At 44.7% G+C, this 27,026-nt stretch overlaps 2 protein-coding genes across 2 annotated transcripts; both read left to right on the forward strand.

Moving 5' to 3' along the window:
- Positions 1-14,231: 14,231 nt before the first annotated feature.
- Positions 14,232-16,396, forward strand: LOC127344309 (large ribosomal subunit protein uL16y). The gene is made up of 4 exons (XM_051370540.1): positions 14,232-14,379; positions 15,346-15,847; positions 15,939-16,020; positions 16,131-16,396. Exons 1-4 carry the CDS (start codon positions 14,370-14,372, stop codon positions 16,203-16,205), a joined length of 669 nt encoding a protein of 222 aa, XP_051226500.1. The 5' UTR covers positions 14,232-14,369; the 3' UTR covers positions 16,206-16,396.
- A 4,115-nt stretch (positions 16,397-20,511) lies between these two features.
- On the forward strand, positions 20,512-26,477 carry LOC127344307 (notchless protein homolog). The gene is made up of 12 exons (XM_051370538.2): positions 20,512-20,750; positions 20,830-20,911; positions 21,016-21,105; positions 21,692-21,817; positions 22,187-22,314; positions 22,629-22,828; positions 23,320-23,383; positions 25,050-25,160; positions 25,311-25,448; positions 25,559-25,701; positions 25,789-25,843; positions 26,062-26,477. Exons 1-12 carry the CDS (start codon positions 20,589-20,591, stop codon positions 26,200-26,202), a joined length of 1,440 nt encoding a protein of 479 aa, XP_051226498.1. The 5' UTR covers positions 20,512-20,588; the 3' UTR covers positions 26,203-26,477.
- Positions 26,478-27,026: the final 549 nt, after the last annotated feature.

Below are 27,026 nucleotides of genomic sequence, written 5' to 3' on the forward strand. Positions count from 1 at the left end.
AAAACAACCAACAAATCCATGATAAGTAAGCATACAAGCTCACCAGCCAGTCATCACATAAAGTATCCATGTATAAGCAACATATCTTTCCAAATATTGCATATCAACACTTTGAATACCACCAACAACAGATATGAGTTGAAGGAATAGTTAAGCAACAAGATCAAGTATTTACTCTTCTCCAACAAATATACTACCAAATAATATCTTAAATGCCAATGACTGAATCTCGGAGCATAATAAAATTATTCTTTACTTTGTTTGAGCTCCAATTGAGCTTAATTCCAAATGTCAACTAAAATGGTCATTTGAAACCCAAACAAAGCAAAGAACACATATCAATGCTCTTAGTAGAAAGCTCTCCAGTTAATGGTCTAATTGATATTCAATTTCGATAGTATAACGGTAATAAGCACACCAATCACTAGGAGCACTATATCATTAAGCAATAAATTCACAAGCATATGATCACCGATTCAGAGCCATGGACAAAGAAGAGGGGGAATTAGCTCATAGTGCCATAAAGGAGCAGACAAGGCCAACACAATGGTTGCGTTTGCAGCACTGTCTCGTTGGCGTCGGAGTCGAGATGAGCGGCACATCAACACCATCACCACCACACCCACATAACTAATCCCCGCAACACACCATCAACAACATCACATCATCAACAACAAACACCATGAGTAGCACATCACCAATACACATACAACAACACTACGAGTACATCAGTGCATCACCATCAGACCGAGAGGACGTGGTGGTGGAGTTGAGCATAAACTAGAGGAGGCGAAATTGAGCACGGGCTCGGAGTAGGAGAATGTATCAAGGTAGGGTAGTGGAGCAGCTTGAGGAGGTTGGAGTCAACCACACAGAGCAAATGGGAGCCACGGCCAAGCCTGTCCGCGGGCCCAGGTCGACAGGAGTGCGGCCTATGCAGCCACATAGGGCCCCAAATTTCGTTGGGCCATAATTTTCTATTTCACCTAATAGGCTTCGAAGCCTATCAAAACTCAGGCTGTGCTGCCGCAGCGAGCAGGAAGAGATGGTCGACCCGGTCGGGCTCACCTGGTTGGAATGGGCCATCAGTGGAAGCCTTCGGTGCCAAAAAAAAGTTAAATGATTGCATGAAGAAATGATCCCTCGACCTCTACAAGAGGCGCAAAACAAGGTAAAATGTGCTAGCCAAAGTGAATATCTTGTTTGTCTACAAGTAGTACATAAAAAATGTATTACACACGCTTAAAATTTTAACATATTATTAGTATTTCCCATTGTTAATATTTAATAAACGGACAAGTGAATCGAACAGACGAAGGCCTCCACATGTTTGGTCACTAGTCCGGTTTTTAAATAATTAGCAAGAACTAGTCCTCCAATAATTAAGTGATTATTATAAAATATTAGATCAATGCGTAAGATACTATGATATATGCTGATATTAATATTGATTAGTTTTATTTTCTAGCACGAAAGGACCCATTTCAGAGTTTCGCACAGGGCATCAACTTTTACCGGCTTGGCCCTACCTATCCGACAGCAACATCTTGGGTCGACGGGGTGGTGGTCGGTAGGGGTTTGTTGCAGAGGGCATGAGCATTACCACAAGAAGGAGCGCAGTTAGGGACTCGAGGGAGGAAAATAAGGCGGAGCCTCGCCCGCGCCAGAATCAACCGGCAACAGACAAGTAAAAGTTTTAGCAGTATACATATGAGTACGCTCGGACAAGTAAAACATGTACTCCGCGAGCGGTCGATAGTTAGGGGAGAGGTCCAAGGCCGTACAGCTGCCCGAGCTCCATCATGGGTTGTCCTTTGAAGTTGTAGCATATAGTGACATTGGCGGATCTAGAAAATTTTCTTAGGGCGGGGCAACTAAATAATCTAAGTACATATGAGCTATATTTTTATACTTTCTTTTTTCTCACTAAAAAGTATGCTACGATGAAATGTTAGGGTGGGGCATGCCCCACCCTAACACAAGCTGGTTCCGCCAGTGTATAGTGAAGAGATGTTTTCTATGGGTAAATAGCCGTCATCCCTCTCTCTCTTTCTTGATCAATCCCTAACCCCTCCCGCCGCGCTCCCCAGGACGCCGCCGGGGGGCCGATCTCCCTCCTTCCACCGCCCCCTCCCTCCGTTTCTCTCCCTCCGCCGCTGTCGTCGGCGCTGGCCACGGTGGCGGCGGGCCCCGGCGCCAAAGTGCCCGGGGGGTTGTTGGAGGCGGCGACCGGCGGTGGCGGCTGGGGCGGCGACCTCCGGCTTCGGCGCGCTCCGCGTCTAGGGTGGCATCCCTGGATGTGCGGCGGTGGCTCCTCCTCCACGGCCTCTGGTGATGGATGATGGTGGCGGCGGCTGTTGGATCTTGTGCCCGCCGAGATCCATCGTCGATTTCTGCTGGCGGCGCGAGGAAGGGGGCGGGGATGGTGTGGTTGCGGCTTCCGCCGTCCACCGAATTCTCCTTCGTCATCGTTGGTCAGCGGATGGCGGCGTGGGGGCCTGTTCATCTGCTTCGGGTTTGAAGGTGGTGGTCCTAGGGTTCTTCTTCTGCGAAGATTAAGACCTACTGGATGCTGATCATTTTCATCTAGCCGGAGTGTTTAGTTCCAGAAGACTCCGCCGGCGAATGCATCAGCGCATCTTTTGCCTGTAGTTTGCTGGATCGGGTGGTATTCGGTCGCGCGCACCCATGCTTTTATTCCGACCGTTTGGTTCTGGAGGGAGTGGCGCGAAGCTCTTTTTCTGTGTTGACATCAAGTGACTATGGATCCATGATGAAAGTTGGAAGAAGAGAATTGCATGAATGCCGGATGGGAGGACTAGCTAAGGGAGGTTCAAGTCTTCGCGTTGTTGAGGGACTTGCTTGGTGTTCCGGGCTTCACAGCAGCGGTATGAAAATGGGGGCGACAACACATGTGAAGTTCAGAGTCCTACCTTTCAGGGTGAAACCCCAAGGTCTGGCCTTAACTGGTTGTGCCTGGCAATGGCCTTGTTGGAGGCATTGTTTTGAGAGCGGGGACTATCTTTAGGGTGAAAACCTAAGATCTTTGATCGGGCGACAACAGTGTTAGAGCACTGTTCCCTTCTTGAAGGCGTCGTTTTTGGAGAGTCTGTATTTCAGGTGTTGTCTTGGTGGTGGATGTATTGCTGTTGTTAGGCTCGAGATACTGTAGCGGAACTTTTGTTTCTTAGTTTTCTTTTCTATTTTTTGGCTGTGTGCATCTGTAATGCCATTAGGGTGGTGCGTTGTTGCAGAAGCTGGGTGTAATTGATATCTTTTGATATTAATGTATTCCCTTTGTCGAAAAATAGCCGTCATCCAATAGTCTTCGCCCAGGCTCACTTATCATGCATAGCAGGATACAAAACAACAACCAAGATAGATCGAGTAAAGAGAGTAATGTGGTGGTTGACTGCATAGAAGAAAATGGGAGCAAGATATCTGCCTTATCAAGACAAAGATGATAACTACATGTGTCTTTGACTGCGCATATTCATTATGTAGCACACTAGTATCTAGTTAGTGATAACCAAAACATCACTAGCAAGTTGAGGACCGAGCACTTGACATCAAATATACACTAGAATTTTCTGTTTACTTTCACCTAAAATAATCAACCATATATACGTATTGAAAACTTCTACACAAAAGTACACTCTCCCTGCCATGATATTTAATGATATTATATCTTTTTTTTTTGAAAACGGTGGTTTGTATTAATCGGTAGTAGAGTTCTGATTACATTCTACCAAAGTCAGCTCCAACACGCAGGGAGGTGCTGAACCTTGTAACACACCACCAGTACAACTCACACGACTAAACCTGGCCAACTCATGAGCCGGCCTATTATCTTCTCTTGCCACTTTTCTGAAGATGAAGTCAGGTAGCAGAGTAACCAACCGATGAATGTCCGCTAGCACACTCGACGTATGGGAGCGATCCCTACCATCAGAGTTTGCCTTTTTTATTAGAGCATCACAGTCACTCTCAATAATTAGGCTACTATCCACCAGTTTAACAGCTTGCTTGATCCCTTCTAAACAAGCCAGCGCTTCTGCAGTTTCCGCATTATCACAATCAGAAAGAATTCCCCAGGCGGACCATTTGATCTATCCAAGGTGATTACGAGCTAGAGCACCCCACGAGGCGAAGTTTGATTCTTTAATGAAACTAGCATCCACGCTTAAGCATTGCCAGCCCGTGTCTGGTGGCTTCCACCTTGATTTCATTTCATTCTTTTTTGGTTCCTCATGTATCTCCTTCATTTCAAGCATTGGACTTTTTCCTTTTCTATCTTCAGGCTGCTTTTCCTCTCTAATATTTGACAACACCTGCCAGTAGTTGCTTAAGAAATCAGTCGACTGGTTTATTCCCACCTTCCCATCTCCAAAGATGCAATTGTTTCTTAGGTGCCAGGCCCTCCACCAGACCAGCATCAGCTTTCCGCGCATATCTGGGCTTGAAGCATTCAGAATGTTCAGAGTCCACTCCTTCCCACTATTTCTCAGTTTTTCTTCAGGTGGTAGCTTCCAGATTTTTCTCATGCTTTCTCTTAAGGCGGCAGCTTTGGTGCAGGTCATAGTGGCATGGTATCCATCTTCTTCTTCTCTTCCGCATATGGTGCAAGTTGGATCAGTTGTCATATTACGCAAGCACCGGGTTTTTTGTACGGCTAGTGCTTCCGTGGCTAGTCTCCAACTAAAGATCTTCACCTTTTGTGGTACTTTTGTTTTCCATATCACATCCCAGATCGGACGGTCTCCATTAGGATTGTCACTTTGCTGGCCTGAGCAGAAATTCTCGGAATTCTGAAGTAGGGCAAGTCTGTATGCACTCCGAACACTGAAGTTGCCCTTTTTTCAAAGTGCCAGGCTATATAGTCTTCTTCAGCTGAGTGAGGTAAACGAATTCGCAAAATTTCCTCGGCATCATAATTTGGGAACATTGACCTGACTAGGTCTTCCTTCCATGTCATTGAGCTGTTGTCTATTAGGTTCGAAACCCAACGGTATCTGCCTCCACCAATCTTTGTCGAGGGTCTTAAGTTTCCTCTCGGGACCCAATTATCACGCCAAATCCGGATTTTTGATCCAGATTGGACACGCCATATCACTCCTTTTTTCAAGATCTCAAGTCCATGACAAATGCCCTGCCAACCTGGGGAAGAGATCTGGATAAAAGCAGTGTCAGTGAGTTCAGCATTAGGAAAATATTTTGCTTTGAAAAGTCTGGCACAAAGGCTATGAGGGAATACTAGCAGTCTCCAGGCCTGCCTGGCTAGGAGGGCTTGATTGAACAACCTGTAGTCCCTAAAGCCCAGACCTCCGAAATATTTAGGAGCAATAATTTTCTCCCATGACTTCCAATGGGTTTTTCGTCTGTCTAACTCATCGCCACACCAAAAGTTTCTTGTTATTTGAGCAAATTCCTCGCACAAGCCAGCCGAGAACTTAAAAACACTCATAGCATAGGCAGGAATCGCTTGCACGATGGATTTTATAAGTGTTTCCTTTGCCCCTGAAGACATATACTTTTCACACCAATCATTCATATACTTGTGTAGGGTCTCCTTTGTTGACTCGAATTGGCCATTTTTCATTTTTCCTTCGGGAATGGGAAGCCCAAGGTATTTTTCCTCAAACTCAGCCTTCTCAATATGTAGGATTGATAGTGTAGCATCTCCATCCTCTTCTCTGACTTTGTTACCGAGGAGAATGGAACATTTTGATGGGTTGAGTAGCTGGCCTGTACACTTCTCATAAGTGTGTAGAATCCCCTTCACTATACTGGCTTGTTCTATGTTTGCCTCGAAGAATAAAAGGCTATCGTCCGCGAACAGAAGGTGCGAGATGCCAGGAGCTCTGCGGCAAATTTTCAATTCTTTCAATCTATTTGCACTGATTTCATGATCAATGAGGGATGAAAGGCCTTCAGCAACAAGGAGGAAGAGGTAGGGGGACAGAGGGTCGCCCTGCCTTAAACCTCTAGAAGGGTCTGAAAGCATCGAGGAGGGATCCGTTTAGTCTGACAGCATATCTCACTGAGGTAACACAGGACATGATCCAAGTGATCCACTTTTCCGCAAAACCCATTTTCCTCATGACTCCCTCAAGGAACATCCAATCTACCCGGTCGTAGGCCTTGCTTAGGTCAAGCTTATAGGCACAGAAGCTCCCTCCTTTGTTGCTATTGTTTTGGAGGGCAAAGATACATTCAAAGGCCATAAGGGCGTTGTCCGTAATCATCCTCCCTGGTATGAATGCACTTTGGGTAGGTGATATGATCTCGTCGAGAATAGGTCTAAGTCTGTTTGCAATGCATTTAGAGATCACCTTGTAGACAACGTTGCAAAGGCTAATAGGTCTATAATCTTTTAGACTAGCTGCCTCTTTAAATTTTGGGATTAGGACAATCGCTGTGTCGTTTGTACCATCAGGCATAACACCAGTTCGGAAGAACTCCTTTACTGCACCTATGACTTCGTCTTTGACAAGAGCCCAATTTCTCTGGAAAAAACGAGCAGGATAGCCATCAGGGCCAGGGGCCTTCATCGGCCCAATTTGGAACAGGGCGTTGCTGATTTCTTCGTCAGTGAAGTCTTGGCAGAGCCTATCATTAGTATTAACATCTATTTTCCTCTGAATGAGCTTCAGTATACCATCTGGTTCCACTGACTCATCTCTGTTGTACAAGTCCTTGAAAAACACTTTTGTCATATCTTTTATCTTGTCGTCATCCATGATAACCGACCCATCATCTGTAGCTAATTTGGTAATATTGTTCTTTTTAGATCTCCAGCTTGCTTTTCTGTGGAAATAACTAGTGTTTTGGTCTCCGGACTTCAGCCAATCAACGCGAGATCGTTGCTTCCACATTACCTCTTCCTTTGCCAAAAGTTCATTCATCTCTTTGGTGATAATCTTCTTTTCGCTCAAACTATAGCCATCTTGGTACATACTAACAATCTGCAGCCTCTTTCTCAATCTCTCTAGTTTCCTAGGTACGGAGCCAATAGTTCTTTTGCTCCAAGTCTGTAGAGTATCCATCAACCCATCTAATTTGTTGCTGATATCCTCTAGATTATTAGCTTTTTTCTGTCCGTTCCATGCTCCCTCAATTTCCTCTCCCAAAGAAACTTCCCTTTCCCAGTAGGCTTCATATCTCCTGCAAGGTTTCATCGGTCTGGCAGACACAGGGGAATTGAAGCTAACAAGCAGAGGACAATGGTCAGATCTGGGACTCACCAGGTGCTCAACCTTGTAGTCCTGGAACATATTCATCCAATCTTGGCAGGCAACAGCCCTGTCCAGCCTCACGCGAACGTTGCGGTCTCCCTTTTGCTTATTATCAAAGGTCCAAGGAAGGCCAGAGAAACCAAGGTCATGGAGGTCACAATAAGATAAGACCTCCCTAAACTGCAACATTTGTCTTTCATTGCGTTTTGTTTTGGAGAAGTGTTCTCCCTGCCAGAGGGCTTCGTTGAAGTCACCTGTCATCATCCAGGGGCCATTAGCTGAGGGTTTTAATCTCCTCAACAAGTCCCACATGTGGTGTCTCTGACTTGCACAAGGTTCACCATTGACAAACGTGCACCTCCATTTTATTTCTTTTGGCAGATTTCTGATCATTACATCAACACACCGGCTGCCTATTCCTAGTAGATCGACCTCTACACTCTCATCCCAGAATAGGGCAACACCTCCACCTTTGCCCTCTTCTTTAAAAGAGATTACATGTTTGAGGCCTAGCCTCCATCTAAGGCCCTCTACTACATCCTTACATTGGCGAGTTTCAGAAAGAAAAACAATTTTCACTTTATTTCTATGGACGAGGCGCACGAGTTCTTGAACTGTCCGGGGGTCGCCCAAACCCCGGCAGTTCCAGACCAAAATTCTCATTTGTTGCGACGGGCGCTCTTCTTGGCGCCCAGCTTCATGCCCTCTGACCTCAGGCCGGTTTCTTTGCTGTTGCTCTTCTTCCCTTTGTTCTGTAGTGTGTTCTCCCCCACTTCTTCCATCTGTTCCAGTTGGCCTAACAGGTTGGTCCTCTGTGATCCTGAACCTGCAACAAACTGGATATCTTGGCTATCAGCTATAATGTCCAACGACTCACTCTCCTGTGAGCCTTGTTCCTTTTCTTCAACTGTTTCCTTTGGCTTCACATAGCTTTGTTCCACCCTCTCCTCTTCATGCCTCAGTTTCGCCAAGTACTCCTTTCCCAGGCATTCCTCAAGGGTTGGTACCTGCATCAAGATCTTCTTTGGCAAAGGTTGCAGCCGCTGATCATCCTCTTCCACCTCTGGTCTGGATCGCTGAGCCCCCAGGGAGCAGCCCTGGGTTGCCAGCGGTGTGTTTTCGCTGTCCTTGTTGTCGTTGTCGGGACGCTGCCTCCTTTTCCAGCTCGCGCCGCTCTTCAGGTTGTTGGTGATGGTTGCTGCAGGAGTCTCGTTTGTTGGAGGTGCTCGAGCCCCGGTGCCCACGACCGGGGGGCTTGCGGCGACCGCATTGCTGGTTCCAGCAACAGCTACAGCGTTGTCGAGGGCGTACTGCAACTGTTGCTTGGAGACCCGAGTAGTCGGCGATGGCGGAGTCGTGGTTGTAGCAGCTTCGTTGTCCCTCTTTTCGCTGTTCTCCAGCATGGACTCCTTAGCGGCGGCTGTAGCCGGTTGTGCTGGAGGTGGTGGTGGTGATGCAGGTCCTCCGTCCCCGATCTCGCTTGTCGCCTTGTCCTGGATGGAGAGTTTACCAACGTCATGGGTGACACGAGAGATGGTGGCGATATGTTGTCGGAAGCCGGCCTTGGGGGGATGCGTGATGTAGTCCAGGCCGGAGCGCCACGGGAAGCGTTGCTGATGACGTTCTTGTCCTGTGAATTCCGGCATGGACCATCGACGCGCGTCCTTGGGGTGGGTCGGAGCCACCCCCAGGTCGTCGTTGTACCTCTTCTTCCTCTCATTTGCTGGGAGCAGGCAGTCCATGTCTTGGTGCCCGATGAAGCCGCAGAAGTGGCAGAAGTTTGGCAGCCGTTCATAGGCCACCGACACGACCACCTCCTCTTCACCGATTTCATCTTGGAGAGTAATCCACCTCTGCAGCGCTTGAGCGATGGGGAGTCACACTCTTGCCCTGAGAATCTTAGCACAAATATCTCCTCTAGCATCGTTATCAATGGAAATTAGCTCACCAATATCATTACCCAGATTTCTACAAAGCTGCTTAGATAGAAGATAAAACGGGATGTTTTGAAACTGGATCCAAATGGGTATGGTGGTGAAAAGAAAATACTCAGGATCGACCCCCTCCTTTAGTTCTTCAACAAGAACAGCATCATTTCTGAAGTTCCATGGCCCCCCCTTGGTAACATGCAGGAAGTCACCTTCTTCAGAGAATTCTAACACAAACCTTCTGTCCTGAAGCTGGTTCATGTCGAGGTGGCCACGAATCTTCCAGAAGCTTCTCATGTTGTCGATGAGGGTCCTCGAAGTCACGAGGATAGTCGATAGGAAGATGCCGACCGCCAGAAACCTCGTGCGGGCAGCTCCTCGCGCCCTCGCCATGTTCACCACCAGTGCCTTCTTCTCCTTCTCGGTACCCAGCTCCTTGACGATCTCCTTCCCCTTGCACTGACGTGGCGGAGTCGCCGCGGCTTTGTCGGTGACGCCCGTGGTGTACCTCGCAGGCACCACCGCGTTGTTGATGGCGATGATGTCGTTGGCGCCCGTCTTAGCAGTGGAGGTACCACTCCCTTTTGCAGACATGCTAGTGAGGTCTGCCATGAGGAGGGCAGAAACACCGGCGAAGGATAGTTGTGATGGTGAGGAGGGGTGTGGTGATGCGTTGGTGAATAGGCTGAAGGGGGTGGAATTTGTAGCCCAAAGGGGGGAAAGTTTGATCCGGTGATTGCTCCCTGCATAAAATCGTTTGATTGTGTGGTGGATTGACTGGACATTGATTCTTTTGTCCGATGAGATCGAGTCAGTCTGTATCTCATGGTGGCTAGAGTCAAGGTGCTCAATCTTTGACTGCTGGAAGCGTAATTTGGGGGGTGTTTTTGCTATGGAAAATAGACACAACGGTTGTAATTCATCCTCACTCGAGGAGAACACGGGAAGGTTATTAATCTCCGATTGATTTAGAGGAATCAAGGAGAGCACAGGGATTTCGGGAGACGGGATAGTTACCAATTCGATTGGAGGGATCGTGTGGAGCGCGGGGCGCGGATCCTGCTCCCGCTCGACCAGGAGAGGGGCGAGCTGATCCTGGGCGGCCACATCAGGCACCAACTGATCTTGAGCGGCCAGGAGGCATGAGCGCTCGGTACTGGATCCATGATTTAGGAAAGTATCGAACTTGGAAAGGAAATAAGCTAGGCACTTCCGTGGATTTTGGGATTTTCTGATGATTTCTTTCGATTTTTCTCTCGTGGCTGTGGGGATGAACTCACTGTGGCGCTGGGTCTGGGCGTGGTGAAAATTGTTGACGATTGTGGCAGAAACAGGGATTTTGGTATTGCTCCACTCATCAAGCACACAGATCCTCTCAATCTCTCTCACTCTTGCCGAATTAAATGCTCGGGGAAGGGGATCGCGGGGATCGCCTCTGTCGTCGCCCGAGAGGCGAAGCGACATGTTCGCCCGACTTGTGGCCGAGCCAGCTACAAGAAAATATAAAATAGTACTCCGTAAATCCATATGAGTTACACAAATATTCCATGGGTGGCAATGTTGACGTTCTAGTTTTCTTAGATGTAGGGGGTCCAGCTCAAAGAATATTCTTTAGTGTTTCAGATCCAATGATAATAAAATAAAATATAGGGAGAAGGCACACTTTTGAGTGTGTGCATTTGAATCCCAGAATGTTATAATTGCCTCACATGCTTCTATTTTTCATAGAATGAAAACAAAACCACATTGATAGTACTAAAACAAAACAAAAATATGTAATAATGAGAAAATAAACAATTATGGGTGTAAGCTAAAACAACAAAAGACTTAGAAATTATAATGCTATATCAATGAACAAAGTATGTATAAATAATATTTGATATTCACCTATTTAAGTAACTAGAAAAAATAATTACTATTGCCAATGGTTTATTAATATGTTTCGGAAGCATAGTCAATCTCCAGGGCAGTCTTATTGCTAGGTCTAGCCAGCTGAAACCTGTGGGGTCAGAGCTCCTAAGTACATGGGTTCCGTACAAAAATATATATAAATAGAAGGGGTTTTAAGAAAAGGTGTGGGGTCAGCTGACCCCACAGCTAACACATAGCTACTCCACTAGGGCCCATATCCACTATTCAAAGAACTTCATCACGAGGCAATAGTTATTTATAGTTTTATGCTACTTATTTAAAATAGTATTACTATATTTTTGAAAAGTAGGAACACAAACATATCACCCCAAACTTGCAAAGCGTAAGAATGTTTATCTTTTGAAACAAATTGTTTGCGTTAAATGTGATCAAATGAGGTAGAACGAAGATTTTTCTAACTATATTTTATTCTAATTATAATTTTTTAAGTGAAGAAAGTAAGTGTTGTATCTACAAATTGCGAGGTTTTTCCCTTAAGTGTGGCAAAGGCTTCATATTTCACAGAAAACTCGTGAATTATCTACTACATCATTACCACCAATCATTTCACTCCAATATGTAGTTTGCTATCTTCGCAACTAGAGGCCACCACTACTATCATAACGCACAGAAAACACTAACATGGGCGGATCCAGCCGGGGGGAAGGGTGGGGCAATTCAGCCCGTTAGCCCATATAGATTTTACCTGTGAAAAAAAACTTGTTTGGATTACGCATGTTCTACAATTATGCACTATTTTCATCGATTCCTCGTCCGCTCGACTTCTGAATCGCAAACGTCCCGATTAGAATTTCATCGTCTAACAGATTTTTTTTTTGATCGATGCAAAGGCCTTTTTGTGGTCTTGCCCAATTGTTGATCGCGTGATCCGATTGATTGCGCCAGAAAGAAGAAATAAGAAGGGACGACGACGGACGATAGTTGCAGCAACCTCCAGCATACATGCAGGCTACGATTTGGAGCTCGATGGTGGAGATGCTCTTATGAGAACCTAAAAGCAAAAAAAACAAGGCAAAGGAATTCTCATAGTTCATTGAATTAAGGGAGGACCAATGGGAGGGGGGCGGGGGTCGTGGAAGAGTTGGGTCCAATTACCTTTACACGCGATGTGGCAAACAAGACCGATTCAACAAAATATGCCATGCTATCTTTTGGATTTAAAACGTGACGTCTACTTTTAAAATATGTCCGAAACAGAGAACTTTCTCTAATCCAACGCCGCATTCTCCGAAGATTGAGGAACAAGAGCAGTTTCGTTAAAAGAACTATTGATCCGCTTTCAAGATCTATGAGAAAAAAAGGATAAAAAAATTAAAAAAATCTTATGAGTAATTGGTTGTTTGCTTAGGATGCAAGACTTTGTTAGAAAATTTCAATGTTTAGAACAAAATAGCGGTATCATTAGAAAATTACACGTTTCATTGGCGCTTAGAAGATGTATAGAAGATACCCTTAATAGATACATGATAGACTTAACTATGATATCCAGGATATGTTATGCATAAATAGTGTTATACTCAATGCATGTTGTTTCGTCTTGCTTGGAATGTTGAAGATCAAATCAATATATGCGTACATGACACAAAATTAACAAAAAACAGGGTGTAGACTCTGCATCTTGTATGGTTGGGTCGCTTGTCTATGTGCATTTTCCCTCGCATTATTTTTCCTTTGCTCCTTTTTTCTCACCGTTCTTTCCCTTTGGCCCATTTTCCAGTTTTTCCCCGTTTAGTTCCTTTTACACATGTTTTCTTCCTTTTAGGTCCTTTTACATGTGGTCTTTGTTATTTGTATTTTTCCGTGCGGTCTCATTTAAACTTTGCCCAATCCAAATATGTTATGGTGTTTCCTATGTTATTTCTAGTGGTGTGCTTTCTACATCTAAGGCTAAACACATTGGGAAACTTAGAAAGCTTTACCCTTCTCGGTTGCTCCCTCCGTAATTCCTTCCCACAATGCTTTGAAATGAATTTATGCATTGCAATATGCTAATTGCTTAGTGGTGACACCTCACAACTGTCTAATCTAGGTATAATCTACCGGTTTTCCTAAATCTCAGTTGAATGTTGTTTTCTTAAGTCTCAGTCACCCCAAAAAAAATTAATCACGGTTTAGAGAGTTGCACTTTTCTAAAAATGGAAGGCGTTTAATAGAATAATATGGTTGTTTGTTAACATCTGATATTGTATCTATAACATAAGTTGTACCAGGATCTTCGCGCAACTGTGGATTTGATCATGTAAAAACTTGTCAACAATGCATAAATAACAAGCCATTCTAAATTCAAGCAACCGCCAGCGAAGGCATGTCGAACAGAGAGTTCGCTAGCTGCTTCCCAAACCCGATTTGAGCAGACGCATTTGTCTTGGAAAGAAGTCCAAATAACCCCCTAACTATCTTCTTTGGGACGAAGAACCCTCTAAGTTCAAAATAGGGCACTTAACCCCCCTAACTATTTAATACCAGCTAATTCACCCCCTTCACACGACTAGAGCTATTTTGGTGGCCGGTATCATTGACGTGGACTATGGTTTGAGCCACGGAGGCGCGCTAGGCGGCCTGCGCTGGTTATGCGTCGAGGAGCTCTGGCGGGAGGAGGGGCTAGTGTGCAGTCCGTCATGGCGGGGTGCTCGGGCTGTGGGCCGACGATCTCGTACATGATCTAGTACACGATTGCGGCTTCATTTTCCCCTCCTCACCACCTGCGTGTTCGCCGCAACCGACGCCTTCCTCCTGCGCCCGTGCCTCTGTCTCTAGCTCATCTCCGAGTTCAGGGCGATGTGGACGAGTTCGGCCACGACGTGCTGGAGTGTAATTTTGTGTTTGAAAGTAGAGCTTCTAATTTTGAAGCACACAACCTAGCCAAGCATAGTTTAGCTCTTGGGGTTGGCCGGCATACATGGCTGGGCACCCCTCATTCTGTGACAGTTCTGTAATTGCTGTTTTTGATGAATAATAGAGCTTGGCTGGTTTGTCAAAAAAAAAAAGTATATAAGAAAAAAAAGACTGGTTCCTTTTTTTTAGCGGAAAAAGACTGATTCCTATGCAAGGCCCCGAGTGTCCCAATGGCCTCGATTTCTTTTGGGTCGGGCCTTGGCCCGAAGGGTTGATCCGGCCCGTTCTCATCTTGACGGTCCAATACCACTCCCCGTTCGCCTACTCTATATAAGCTGCCATGTATTTTCCGCCCAAACCCTAAGTCACAGAGCCTTTCTCCTCCTCCTCCCGCCGCCGCCGCAGCCGCAGACGCCGCCTGACTCTTGCCGCCGGCGCCATGGGGAGAAGTAAGAAATGATTCACCATCTCTCCTTCTCTAGCCCGTTGATCTGGTTTAGCTTGCTTGTGAATCTGGTTAGATCCGAGTTTCTGTCGGTGCTTCCCGTTCTCTTCATTTAGTTACCTGCTTGCATAATAGTGCCTGCAAGAATGCGCTATTTGGCTTCTCTGATGTTAATGTTTCCTGCGCTCCTAAATATATCAGTAGAGAATGGAGATCTGTATGTTTTTTAATTCTTTCGTGGCTGCGTCTAGTGGTATGGCTTCACATGAACGGTTTATCGTTCTCTTTGAAACCGATTGAGTTATATTGTGATTGCTGTAGCTAGTTGCTGTAGACCTTGTGTACTACCCAATTACACTTTCTTAGCTCGCATGATGCTTATTTTAACAGTTTATGTTATCTAGCTGTCAGTGTTGTGAACTAACCCCCCTCGCAGATTCTCAAACAGAGGTACCAAACTTATTGTTGTGTCTGCTGGCATCAAGAACATAGGATATACTTTAACATGTTTTGCACTTCTATTGTTGAGCATTCCTTAATGGTTATAATATGCTTCTTAGTTTTCTGTAAGCGATTTCATTGAGGTCTTTGGGATTTTTTCTGGAGATTACGATTAGATCAAAATAATGGCAATCTGAATCTAGTTGTTTCTTTTTTCACCATCGTGATATCTAGTTCCAATGTCTCAAATAAGTTCAGCTGTGACATGATGGCTTGTTTTGCTCCTCTTGCATTGTGCTGACAATTTTTATTTATCTCCTATTTCATTTACGTCTGTGTACTTGTGACCCAATTCCAGTTTACTAGTACCCATGCTTGATGGTATCGTATTTATTGTGCAAATAAAACCTGACATGTATTCAGCGCAATGGGATGTGTGCTACACTGAGTTTCATCTGCTGTAATGGTTTACTGCATTTTGATTTTGTTCTTGTTGCTAACGAACTTCTTGGTCCTTTACTTGTGTCAGGACCTGCGAGGTGCTATCGCCAGATCAAGAACAAGCCATACCCCAAGTCAAGGTACTGCCGTGGTGTCCCTGATCCCAAGATCAGGATCTACGATGTTGGCATGAAGAAGAAGGGTGTGGATGAGTTCTCTCACTGTGTCCACCTTGTCTCATGGGAGAAGGAGAACGTCTCCAGTGAGGCTCTCGAGGCTGCCCGTATTGCTTGCAACAAGTACATGACCAAGCATGCAGGAAAGGATGCCTTCCACCTCAGGGTCCGGGTTCACCCGTTCCATGTGCTGCGCATCAACAAGATGCTTTCGTGCGCTGGGGCTGATAGGCTCCAGACCGGAATGAGGGGTGCTTTCGGCAAGCCTCAGGGTGTCTGTGCCCGTGTCGCTATTGGCCAGGTCCTTCTTTCAGTGCGCTGCAAGGCCAACAATGCTGTCCATGCTACTGAGGCTCTCCGTCGTGCCAAGTTCAAGTTCCCTGGCCGCCAAAAGATCATTGAGAGCAGGAAGTGGTAAGTAGCAAAGAGTATTCCTTTTGCTGATATCATAAGCTTGCAATAATTTCTGTGTGCCATACCTCTAATTTCACTCAACTCTTTTCAGGGGCTTCACCAAGTTCAACCGCAATGACTACCTTAAGCTCAAGAGTGAGGGCAGGATCTTGCCGGATGGTGTTAACGCCAAGGTACTTTATCCTGGTTGTTCTGTAGCTTCTGCATATGCACCTGTCATTTGATGTTGAAGACAATTAGGGCTGTGGTGTCATCTAAACTTGTGATCTCTTTCTCCTTGCAGCTTCTGGGATGCCATGGTCGCCTCTCCAACCGCCAGCCTGGACAAGCTTTCCTGTCAGACGACATCGTTGCATAATCAGCAGATATCTATCTGTTTTATCAAACCTTATTTTAGTTTTTGAGGAATGTAGCTTCCAAGTGCCTGTGGTGCTATGTTATCTTGTCTGAAGTTGAATCTTGTCTTCCATGACATTATCTATTTTGTGCTGGGTACTAAGAATGACATGTGCTTTAATTCATGAACCTAAGTTTTGCCTGCGCCCTAAAGCTGTTGCCTTTGTGTGATCTGTGTGGTCTTCTTGGTTTCATGTGTCATATTTGTGGCAAGTACTCAACCTGTCCTGGTTTATGGGGCCGCGTGCATCCCTAGATTGCCAAATTGACCAACATAATATAAATTATATAACACATGAATTGTATCACTAGAAAGTAGAACATCTAAACTTTCCAATGGTATATGTTTTGTAATATATACCTTGTATAATGTTGGTCGAATTTACCCCCGTCCTGCAAACATTTTTGTTGCAGCTAATCTTAGCTGCACTAATGTGGTATACTGCATATCATAGATATCTCGAGAATGAACTGGTTCTTCGAATGATGCCACTTCTGTGTTCGCATTGACTGCCATTGAGGTTGGGCGTGTTGGGCGTGTTACCTGAAAGGGTTACTGTTCCAGAATTTCCCATTGGTGATGTTTTGGAGTGCAATGTTGTTGCCGTCCGTTACGACTCGGTGCCATTCACAGGGACAAAATCCTATGACTGGTTTGAGTCAAAGTCGGCATCCTTCACAGGGACAATCCAACCACACTTTAGTTGTCAGTGCAAGTCTCTTAAAAAAAAAAAAAATGCGACCAGCCAGTACAAGCCCTGGCTAGCATAGCTTTATAGAAGAAAGCTCCGCGAGCACCCGTCAATCCTAGGATTCGAGCCCGGGTGGGCATCAGTGCAAGTCTCTTACATCTGGATGGGTTTCCAACAAATTTACTGATGTGAGGTATTTGCTGTTGTCGCCTTGAATATCTTGTCTGACATTGCAAAATTTTCGTCTAGCGAGGATGACGTTTGTGTCAATGTTGTTGTCAGTGCAAGTCTCGTACATCTGGATGGGTGATATCAGACGATGAAAATTGATAACACCATATGTGGAGAGTGTTGGGGAGTCCAACAAATTCACAGATGTGAGGTATATGCCATTGTAACCTCGAATATCTGATTTGACATCATTCAAGTCACATTGTCGTCTAGTGAGGAGGACATATGAGTCAATGGTGACGATAAGCTGGAGGCAGACCGTGTCTTCAATGGGGAAGTCGAGGGGGAGCTTGAGGTGGTGATGATACTTCATTATAGTGCCAAACAAACAGTCTAAGAAACACAAACTAAAATCTCTTCTAACTAATAGGGCTTGTCATATCCGTTGTAGTACCAAACTGATTTGTAAAGAGAAAGTATGTCTCAAAATCTCGAATATGAGTTTCATCCGTAAGAAATGTAATACATGATATGCTTCACTGAGAACCCTGAAAAGGATGGGTCGATCCATGTCGTCCCGTGATGCCTTTCGTGCTTTCAACCTGTCTTGGTGTGGCTTGTAATCTCTACTCCAAAGTTTTTGGAAGAGAGACTTGGCAAAGCTTTTGTTGGTGTTTTTTTTTGAGGGAACAGAGAGATTTTATTCATCATCATCAACAAAGTTTACAACAACAGCATTCTCAATTTCTAGCGAGACAGACCCCAACCAGAGATTGTTTTTGTCGTAAGACCTAGCTAGGCTAGATAAGGTATGTGCTGCCCCGTTACTCTCTCTTCCTATCTTTCTCACCTCGAAATTTCTACATTTAGTAGCGTAGAAGTTTATCTCCTCAAAAATACTCCACAACCTGGAGAACCCTTGGTCCTTTTTCCTAATTGCATTCACCACTCGGATGTTGTCAGACTCGAGAATGGCCGAGTAATTACATCTGTTGTGCACACATTTCAAGCACACTAAGCACGCCTAGGTTTCCGCTTCAAAAACGTCCTGACATTCTTTTGTTCTGCAGCAATCTCACAACACTTTGCCTGTATAGGCAACCAACAGCTCCATCACTAGTTTCTCTGACAAAGGATGGTTGTAATGACAGAGTTTAATCGGTGTTACATCCGAGGAGAAAAAGTTAAAGTTTTCCTATTATTTTAAAATTTGGATCCATGACATTATGATTTTGTTTTCTTATGAAATGGAACCGGGAAAATGTCTTCATGTGAATCTAAAAATTAAACACAAGAGCTTAAGCTGCAAGACTAACAATGTAAATTTTTTTTTGAACAATAAAGGCCCGAAGGACGGGAGCGTATTAAAACCACGCGGTTACAAACCAGATTACATAAAGGGTCTCTGAAAAACACGAAATAACAGAGAAGCCCTCATACTTTGCAAGCAGGACCCTAGGTAAGAAAGCAAAAAAGCGATCAGGTCCTTGATCTGCGCCGGAGAAAGGACACCGCCATCGACAGCTTCCAACGCCGCCGGGGAGCAAGCCACTTGGGGCATCGGGAGCAGGGGTTGTCAACGACGAGCTAGATAGCCTCCCTGTGGAGGAAGAGAACCTATGGAGAAGGGCCGCCTTTCGGCCATAAGATGCAGGGGCAGGGCGAAGACGCCGGCATGAGTCCCCTGTTGGAGAGCTTCCCAGGCTAACCGCCGTATGAACGACGGTGAAGATGAAGCACACACAGCTCCAAGGTTGATGTAGGTACGACACTGTCTCCAGTGCATAGCAGCAACATTGCTGTCCTCTCTCTCGCCTCCATGGCCGACCAAGAGGAGCAGCATCAGTGCTCTGCTACTGCACCAGAAGCGGCACAGATAAGACCACCCACCAACATTCGATGAAGAAATGGCGCGGCTGGGCTCGTCCTCGCCTCCACGGCCGGCCAAGAGCTCGTTCACGCCATTGGTTGCCAGCAGACGCGCTTTTCCCCCCTCGCCTCCAAGGCCGGCCAGGGAAAAGCGCCTCCCGCCGCAGTCGCTCTGCAGAAGATGGTTCACCGCCACTCCTTTATTGGACCGAGCGTCAGTCCTCCTCTCCACTCTCCCCTCCGACCGCCGGAGAAGAAGATTGAGAAGAAAGAACCCTAGATCGGACGAGATCCAGGCGGCCAGATCTCCTCCTCCGCTCAAACTACCGGGCACCAGGGCCCCTACCGGCATATAGCCACTACATCTAACTACCCTAACTACTCCGGCGCCCTCCCTCCGCCCATCTCGACCGGCGGCGCCGGTAAGATTGGCCTCGGGTCGGCCCGGCCCTCTGAGGAGAGCTCTCATTTACTGTAGAGATGAGAGAGAAGGAGAAGGGGGGAATGCGCTCTTCACAATGTAAATTAAGGGAAAGGTGAAACAAAAGATGGTAAATGAAGCAGCTAAGTCACCGTGATTTTGGTCAATTGGATGCCAACAAGTCAGATGGGAGAAGCCCTTACCGTTTTATATATTATTAAGGCAGGATGAGCTCTGGGTGCTAAATCACGGAGCTAGGGCTCGAACACACGACCTCGCGGGAGCATGCCTGGACAACCGGGGACAGCTACCATCCTAGTCTATGACCAGTTCCCACAAGGAGCTACTCCCTCCGACCCAAGGCTTAGGGCGTATAATTTTTTTCAAATTTTCCTCACAGCATAAGGCGCACGATGTGGTTTGCACGTTTTCTGCCAATACTACCCCTGAAATCCGTTTAAAAGCACTTAATTATCGGGAGGGGAGGAGTAATTTGGGCTCCTGTCATTGGCCTGCCATGTTGCATGCGGGAAGCTGAGCAGGTAATCCGGAGAGGAGCATTTAGTGGGCGGCTGTTTATTGGCCATGCATGTGCATGCAGTGAAAGTGGGTAGTTAATGTGAAATTGGGAGGTGAGAAAGAGGAGACTTGCGTTTGCATGCAGAGAAAAATTAGGAATCAGCTCACAGTTAGAGGGGAAATTAAGGAACAAATCTGACAATTTAATAGGGGCTTGTTTGGAAAGATTTCTCTCGCTGGATTCTCCTTAATCGACGTGCCAAATTTTTTACGCCTTAAGCCTTGGGTTGGAGGGAGTATGTTGCTCACGAGTCACGAGGTTCACATCCACACGCAACATCGCATCAATGTAGCATGTCGCAACTAGTTTATTTTTGTTAATTTATACTTGCTCCCTTTCTTTTCCTTTTTTTTGGGACCAGAGTTCGTCTTGTTTTTTTCCTATGAAACTAAGTTTATGTTTTTTTTTAAAAAAAATAGAAACTAAGTTTATGTTGTTCGCAATTAGTGGGCTCGTCGAAACCTCTCGTTATTGGGCCTCTTCTTGGGCCAGGACGGTATAGCCCTCCCTTCCTAGCAAAACACGACCAGAGCACACCCCGCAGCCCTCTCGTCTCGTCTTCCTCCACAGCTGCCACAGCCGCCGCCTCCGCCTCCACGCGACTACGCACAGATGGACCACAACCGGGCTCCGCCGCCTTCCGGCGAGGCGACCAGCAGCGTCATGTGCCAGCTTGTCAGCGCGGAGGGGGAGAACCTCGGGGCGGCGCTCTACCTGCCGCAGAACGTCGGCCCGCCGCAGCTCCAGGACATCGTCAACCAGCTCCTCCGCAACGTGAGTTAACATCGTCCGCCGCCCCCTACCCTAATCGCCTCCTGAAACCCACCAATCATGCTCTGCTGCTTTGGTTCAGGAGGACAAGCTGCCGTACGCCTTCTACATCGCGGACGAGGAGCTCGCCGTGCAGCTCGGCGCCTACATGCAGCAGAAAAACGGTGAGCAGCTCTGCTCAACTGCACCCTGAGCTAAATCTGGTTTGGATAGTGATGTCGTGGAATCTCATGTGTACCCTGCCTGTGCTTTCTTTTGTTGAATGAAGCAAACATCGAGGTCGCTCTGCGCATAGTGTACCAACCGCAGGCAGTTTTCCGGATTAGGCCGGTCAACCGGTGCTCCGCTACAATCGCTGGTAATTCCATCTTTGCATCATCACCCTTCTTTTCCGGTGAGGAAGACTTAAGCACTTTTGGTGAATCCGTACGTTGGTTCACGTCTAACATGACAAGCATAAAAGTGAAGCTCTATGTTTACTTTCATTTGCTTATTTGGACGGGGTTAGAATGAAACGATATTAGTGCTGTGATGTATGGCTGGCTTCACCATTCAATATTCTGTACGACCATTGGGTGTGTGGTGTAGGTACTTTTCCATCAAGATGATATGTATAACCTGATGGTCAAATTTGATTTAAGGAGCTCAGGGTAGCACCGTTTTTTCTATTGCTAGCAAAGTTGTAAATGTGTCTTGTATGTTTACCCGAAGAACTAAGGGTATAATCGTTCAGCCGCACGTTGTTTAGTTACTAATGATGGACTAGAGAACATCTGGTAGCATACTCGGAAGGTGAATAACACTAGTATGACATTAGTGAATGTATAGCCTGATTAACTCATAGTACATGATAAGTCAATAACCCGGCATTGGAAAGCATATCCTACTCCCAATTATATCGACTCTGCCATGGAATGATCTGTACGCAATCTTACCATCTGCAGGCCACACAGAGGCTGTACTAGCAGTTTCATTCAGCCCTGACGGAAGATGTCTGGCGAGTGGTTCAGGTGACACCACCGTTCGGTTCTGGGACCTCAACACACAGACCCCAATGTTCACATGCAAAGGTGAATCTGATTATTTGGTAATTTGTAGTCATGCTGCTGATAGCTTAAATTGTGGTCCTTCCGAAATACCTTTTTTTGTAGTCTTAACATGTTTATCATTCTCCATGCTAACTGCGTGTGTATCAAAGTTTGCTACTTCTTATGGCTTCATTAGAGATATCTTAGAAATTGCTTGGGAAATGAGGTTGGTGACTAGGTAGCCAACCTTACATAGGTTTCTTCACAACCATGTAGGTCAATCTAATTTTGTTTATCAAAGCAAACCTGTAAATTACCGGTTGGAATGAACCTCTTCTAATAGTATACTTTTGACTTTTGGGTGATCTATTCAGTTCGTTGAAAGTTATGAATTAACCCTGTATTCTGTAGGCCACAAAAACTGGGTTCTCTGCATTGCATGGTCACCTGATGGGAAACATCTTGTTAGTGGAAGCAAGTCAGGAGAACTTATATTATGGGACCCGAAAACAGGCAATCAATTGGGCACATCTCTAACGGTAAGATTGCACATTCTTATTCGTTGACATCTAGAATCTACTGCAAAATATAATAACATTTTTATCTCATCTATCCATTTGCTATCACATCATTTCACACTGCATTTTACGCCAATTGTAAATTGAGAAATTTAAACAAACCATTACAGAAATGGTTGCTAGTTGACAAGGACTACAAATTTGTATGTTTCGTAGTATATTGAATCCCTGTATGCAGATTGCTAGAAAGAAGATATTCAGATCAAATTTAGATCTTGCAGATGTTTCAGTCTTGCTACCTTTAGTCATTCATTCATTGTTGCCTTTCATAATAGGGACACAGAAAGTGGATTACTGCTGTATCTTGGGAGCCAGTTCATTTGCAATCTCCTTCCCGCCGTTTCGTTAGTGCAAGTAAAGATGGCGATGCACGTATTTGGGACGTTACCACGAGGAAGTGTGTCATTTCCCTTACAGGCCACACCAATGCTGTGACCTGTGTCAAGTGGGGTGGTGACGGTTTGATATATACAGGGTAAGATTATTTCTAGTTAGTCCTTTTTTTCTTCCTCAAAAAGGAAACTTGTGAACTAATGCATAAAGGCCACACCAAGATGAGGTGTAGGCTTAGCTGTATAAATAATACTCGAGCAGTCAGACAGTTCCTTAGATTTACTGGTATTGACTTGGTGTACCATGTTGTAGTAGACTAGTAGTCGTTGTAAGCATATATGTTGTTGCGGTTAGGCCTTGATCTAGCTTGGTATCAGATTGCTTTTGTTGGTTCCTAAACTTCCTTCTTATATGCATTCAACATTCATTCTTAAATCCTTATTGCTGTAACTCTTTGCGAAGCGATTGACGACACACCCGACACACTAGATGGCTAAAGCCATCAGATTCTGAATTAGTTACGTCCTTGACCATAAATGTTTCTAGCGTCGTCGCAAATCTTTATTAGTTTCTCCACTTTTGGTTATAGTTAACATATACAATTCTGATTTTTTTTTTTAATTTCTACTGCAGTTCTGAAGATTGTTTAATCAAAGTCTGGGAAACTACTCAGGGCAAGTTGGTCAAAACACTGCAGGTAATGTTAACAACAATTCAAAGTATATTTTTCAGGTCATGTCATATTGTTGTTTTCGAAGTATAATTTCTCCAACTTGTGTAACTATATTAAGGGCCATCAACAGTGTCAATTCTCGGACTAATCAGTACCAATCCACCTTTTTTTGTTGATTTGCTACACGAATAACAGTATTGAGTTTTTGTCAGAAATTCCCTTTATTGCTTACTTCTGTTATCTAAATAACCAAATCATATTCTAATATATTTCTAATGATGTTTCTATATTTCCTATATATTTGAAACTTCAATTTAAAATACATAGCAATATTTGTCAAGGAGTTCAACAGCGTTTTATACCCATTTCATCAGCCTTTTGCTTGAAATATTGTTTACTAGATGAAAATCCAGATAATGTGTTTCCTTATACTGGTAATTGTGGATGAATTTGTTTAACCAGGCTCTGACCCAACATCGTGTAAAAATGATTTGTCGTTTGCAAAATATGTGTTTAGTTAAGCATATACTCCCTCCATTCCAATGAATAAAATAAGGCTTATCATTTTTTTTAAAGTCAAGCCAAGTAAAGTTTGACTAAAGTTTTTGAAAAATCTATCAACAAATATGATATTTTATATATATCATGTGAAAATATATTTCACGATGTATCTAATGATATTGATTTTTTTATTTTGCATGTTGATAATTTTTTGTAAAAACTTGGTCAAATTTTACATTGTTTGAATTTTCAAAAATAATATAAGCCTTATTCATTGGAATGGAGGTAGCAAGTATATGAAATTAATGTTCAGTAGGGTGTCAGGTTATAATGTCCATGTTCACCCCTGTTAAAACACATTTATATCAGCAAAAGTTTAGGACATCACTGGGTGTTAGGGTCCCATTGACTGCCATCTTAAAGCATAGGGTATCAACTCAATTATCTACTAGATTGATCCTGCCAAACTGCCTAGTTTCCTGGGCGGAGTGCACTTCAGGGGACTGACCATAGCACACTAAAATAACAGTCTAGCCATGCTGGTCATCAACAGAAAAGCTCGTGTTTACAGTACCAGTATGCACCTCAACTACATGTGGACCAACCCTGGTTATTTCACTTGTCCTTTTATGCACTGACTATAAAAGCTTGGGTTAATTTGGTATATGCCATTACCAACTTTGCTCAATCGAAAAATTTCACTGCAGAAAACGACTTACGAAAAATGCCACCGCAAAAAGGGGTTTGATTAGATATATGCCACTGGCATAATGGTATTCATTGAATCCAAGTGTTGGCAGCAACATTTTCCTTCAGTTAGTTTTTGCAGTGCAATTCTCGAATAAGCAAAGTTAGCGATGTCACATATCAAATTAACCCTAAAAGCTTACGTGACTTCTCAACTCTGCTTTTATTTGCATTTTAAGGTTGACTATGTACATTATGACCAACATACTGGCAAGTACCAAGTCAAGAATCTTCAGGTTTTGAGTTGAGAGCTCTGTTTTGTCGTGGGTGGATCGAGTTTTTTTTTGAATGTTTTCAACTGAAATTATTGTGATTTTAGCGTGCGTTTGACTTCATGTTTTGTGATTTGTTATCACATTACCAAATCCGTGTTATACAGTGAAACCATCCCATATTTTATTTTCTAATTCATTTTTTACATAATTTTCATTTACATATTCAGGGTCATGGGCACTGGGTAAATTCGCTTGCCTTGAGCACAGAGTATGTGCTCCGCACTGGGGCATTTGACCATACCGGAAAGACATATTCAACTCCAGAGGAAATGAAAGAGGTATGTTCAACGTGACGCAAATTTGGTGCTAATATTTTAATATTCCAATTTATTTCTTGCCAAAACGACTATTTAGTTTTTTCTAATGTAATGACATATAATTCTTACGGTAAACTTTGGAAATAACTCTTTATAATTTTTCATATTTAGGCAGCTCTTGCAAGATATGAGAAGATGAGGGGTAATGCTCCAGAGAGGCTCGTCTCTGGTTCTGATGATTTTACTATGTTTCTTTGGGAGCCAACAATTAGTAAACAGCCGAAAGCTCGCATGACTGGTCATCAGAAGGTATAGCATCTCATCTTATTTGCTCTCTCAAGGAAGCAAGTCATGGTAACTTATATTTAGTTAAAGATACCCACACAAATGTTTTTGTTGTCTTTTTTGCTCTGTCACAGGTGGTAAACCATGTCTACTTCTCCCCTGACGGGCAGTGGCTGGCGAGTGCTTCCTTTGACAAATCCGTAAAGCTGTGGAATGGTATTACTGGCAAATTTGTCTCGGCTTTCAGAGGGCACGTCGCGGATGTGTACCAGATCAGGTCAGCAGCCTTTTCTCTACATCCAGTTTCGCATAGATTCCACACTTGATGCCTAACATCATGCATGGTTATAATCTCTCTCTTTAGCTGGTCCGCCGACAGTAGGCTTCTATTGAGTGGAAGCAAGGACTCCACCCTGAAGGTATGTATGTGTCCACTTTACTCTGGCATAAGAAAGAGCCTGCATGCACTTTTAATCTTTCGATGTATAAACTTGAATTGCATTCATGTTTTCGTACCATTTTGATTTTTTTTTTCAGGTTTTTGTTGGCATGGCATTGGTTATATTTAGAGATAAGATAAACATGCTGATCTGTGAGGAACTGGAAAACTGATTCACTTTGTGTTTTGTTCCTTCAGGTTTGGGACATTCGTGCGCGCAAGCTGAAACATGATTTGCCGGGGCATGCGGACGAGGTTTACGCTGTGGATTGGAGCCCTGATGGTGAGAAAGTCGTCTCTGGTGGCAAAGATAGGGCCCTCAAATTATGGATGAATTAAGCTATAAGCTTGTAAACTGTTAGGGACCAGAGTAGAGCAGTGATATTGCAAAAGAACTGGATATTTTTTAGAACGAAACAGTGGGGGAAAACCCCGAACCGCTCAGTGCTCACGAAGTGTGCCTCTAGTTGTTCTCTTGCCTGCTGGTGACCTTTGCGAAGGTATCCGTTTTCTAACTGTACCAGAAAATATCGTACACATTCCCAGTCTCCATTGGAGCCTGACCACTTTCAAGTACGGATAATTTGTTTAGCAAAAGGTAAACGTTTTAAGTATTACAAGTTTTATCATGGTTGAATATTTTAGGAACCGTCCAAGCTAGTTAATCTAACGGTGGAAAAGATAGTAGTACTGAAAAGTACTAGAAAATAAGTACTGAAAAGTACTAATTTATTTTATTTTTAAAAAGGGTACATAGGTCATTTTAATTTCATGGTCCCACCTGTCTAGCTCTTTCCCCAGTTTGATCCTCTCTCTCACAAGCAGTCGAGACTGAATCGATTCCTTCGAATCGTCGGCGACGAGTGAACCGTCCGCCGCCGCGATCATGGAGAGGCGATCCGGGGGCAGGAAGCTTCCCTTCTTCAAGCGCCGGCGCCTTTAAGGGTCACCGCGGCGAGTTCACCCTTGACTCAGCCCCCATCGGAGCCCCCTCCGAAGCTGCCACGCCCGCCTCAGATGGCACTGACCCACTTCCTCCTCCTTCCGGGTCTTCGCTGCCCCGCCCGCTCCGCCTGCCTTGGGCATTCCACGGACTGATGTCGGCTCTGAGGTGAGAGGTCGGCAGAGGAGGCAGCAGCACCGGCTGGTGGCGTCCGTCACAG

Source organism: Lolium perenne, chromosome 3 (assembly GCF_019359855.2).
Source record: "Lolium perenne isolate Kyuss_39 chromosome 3, Kyuss_2.0, whole genome shotgun sequence".
Lineage (NCBI taxonomy): Eukaryota > Viridiplantae > Streptophyta > Magnoliopsida > Poales > Poaceae > Lolium > Lolium perenne.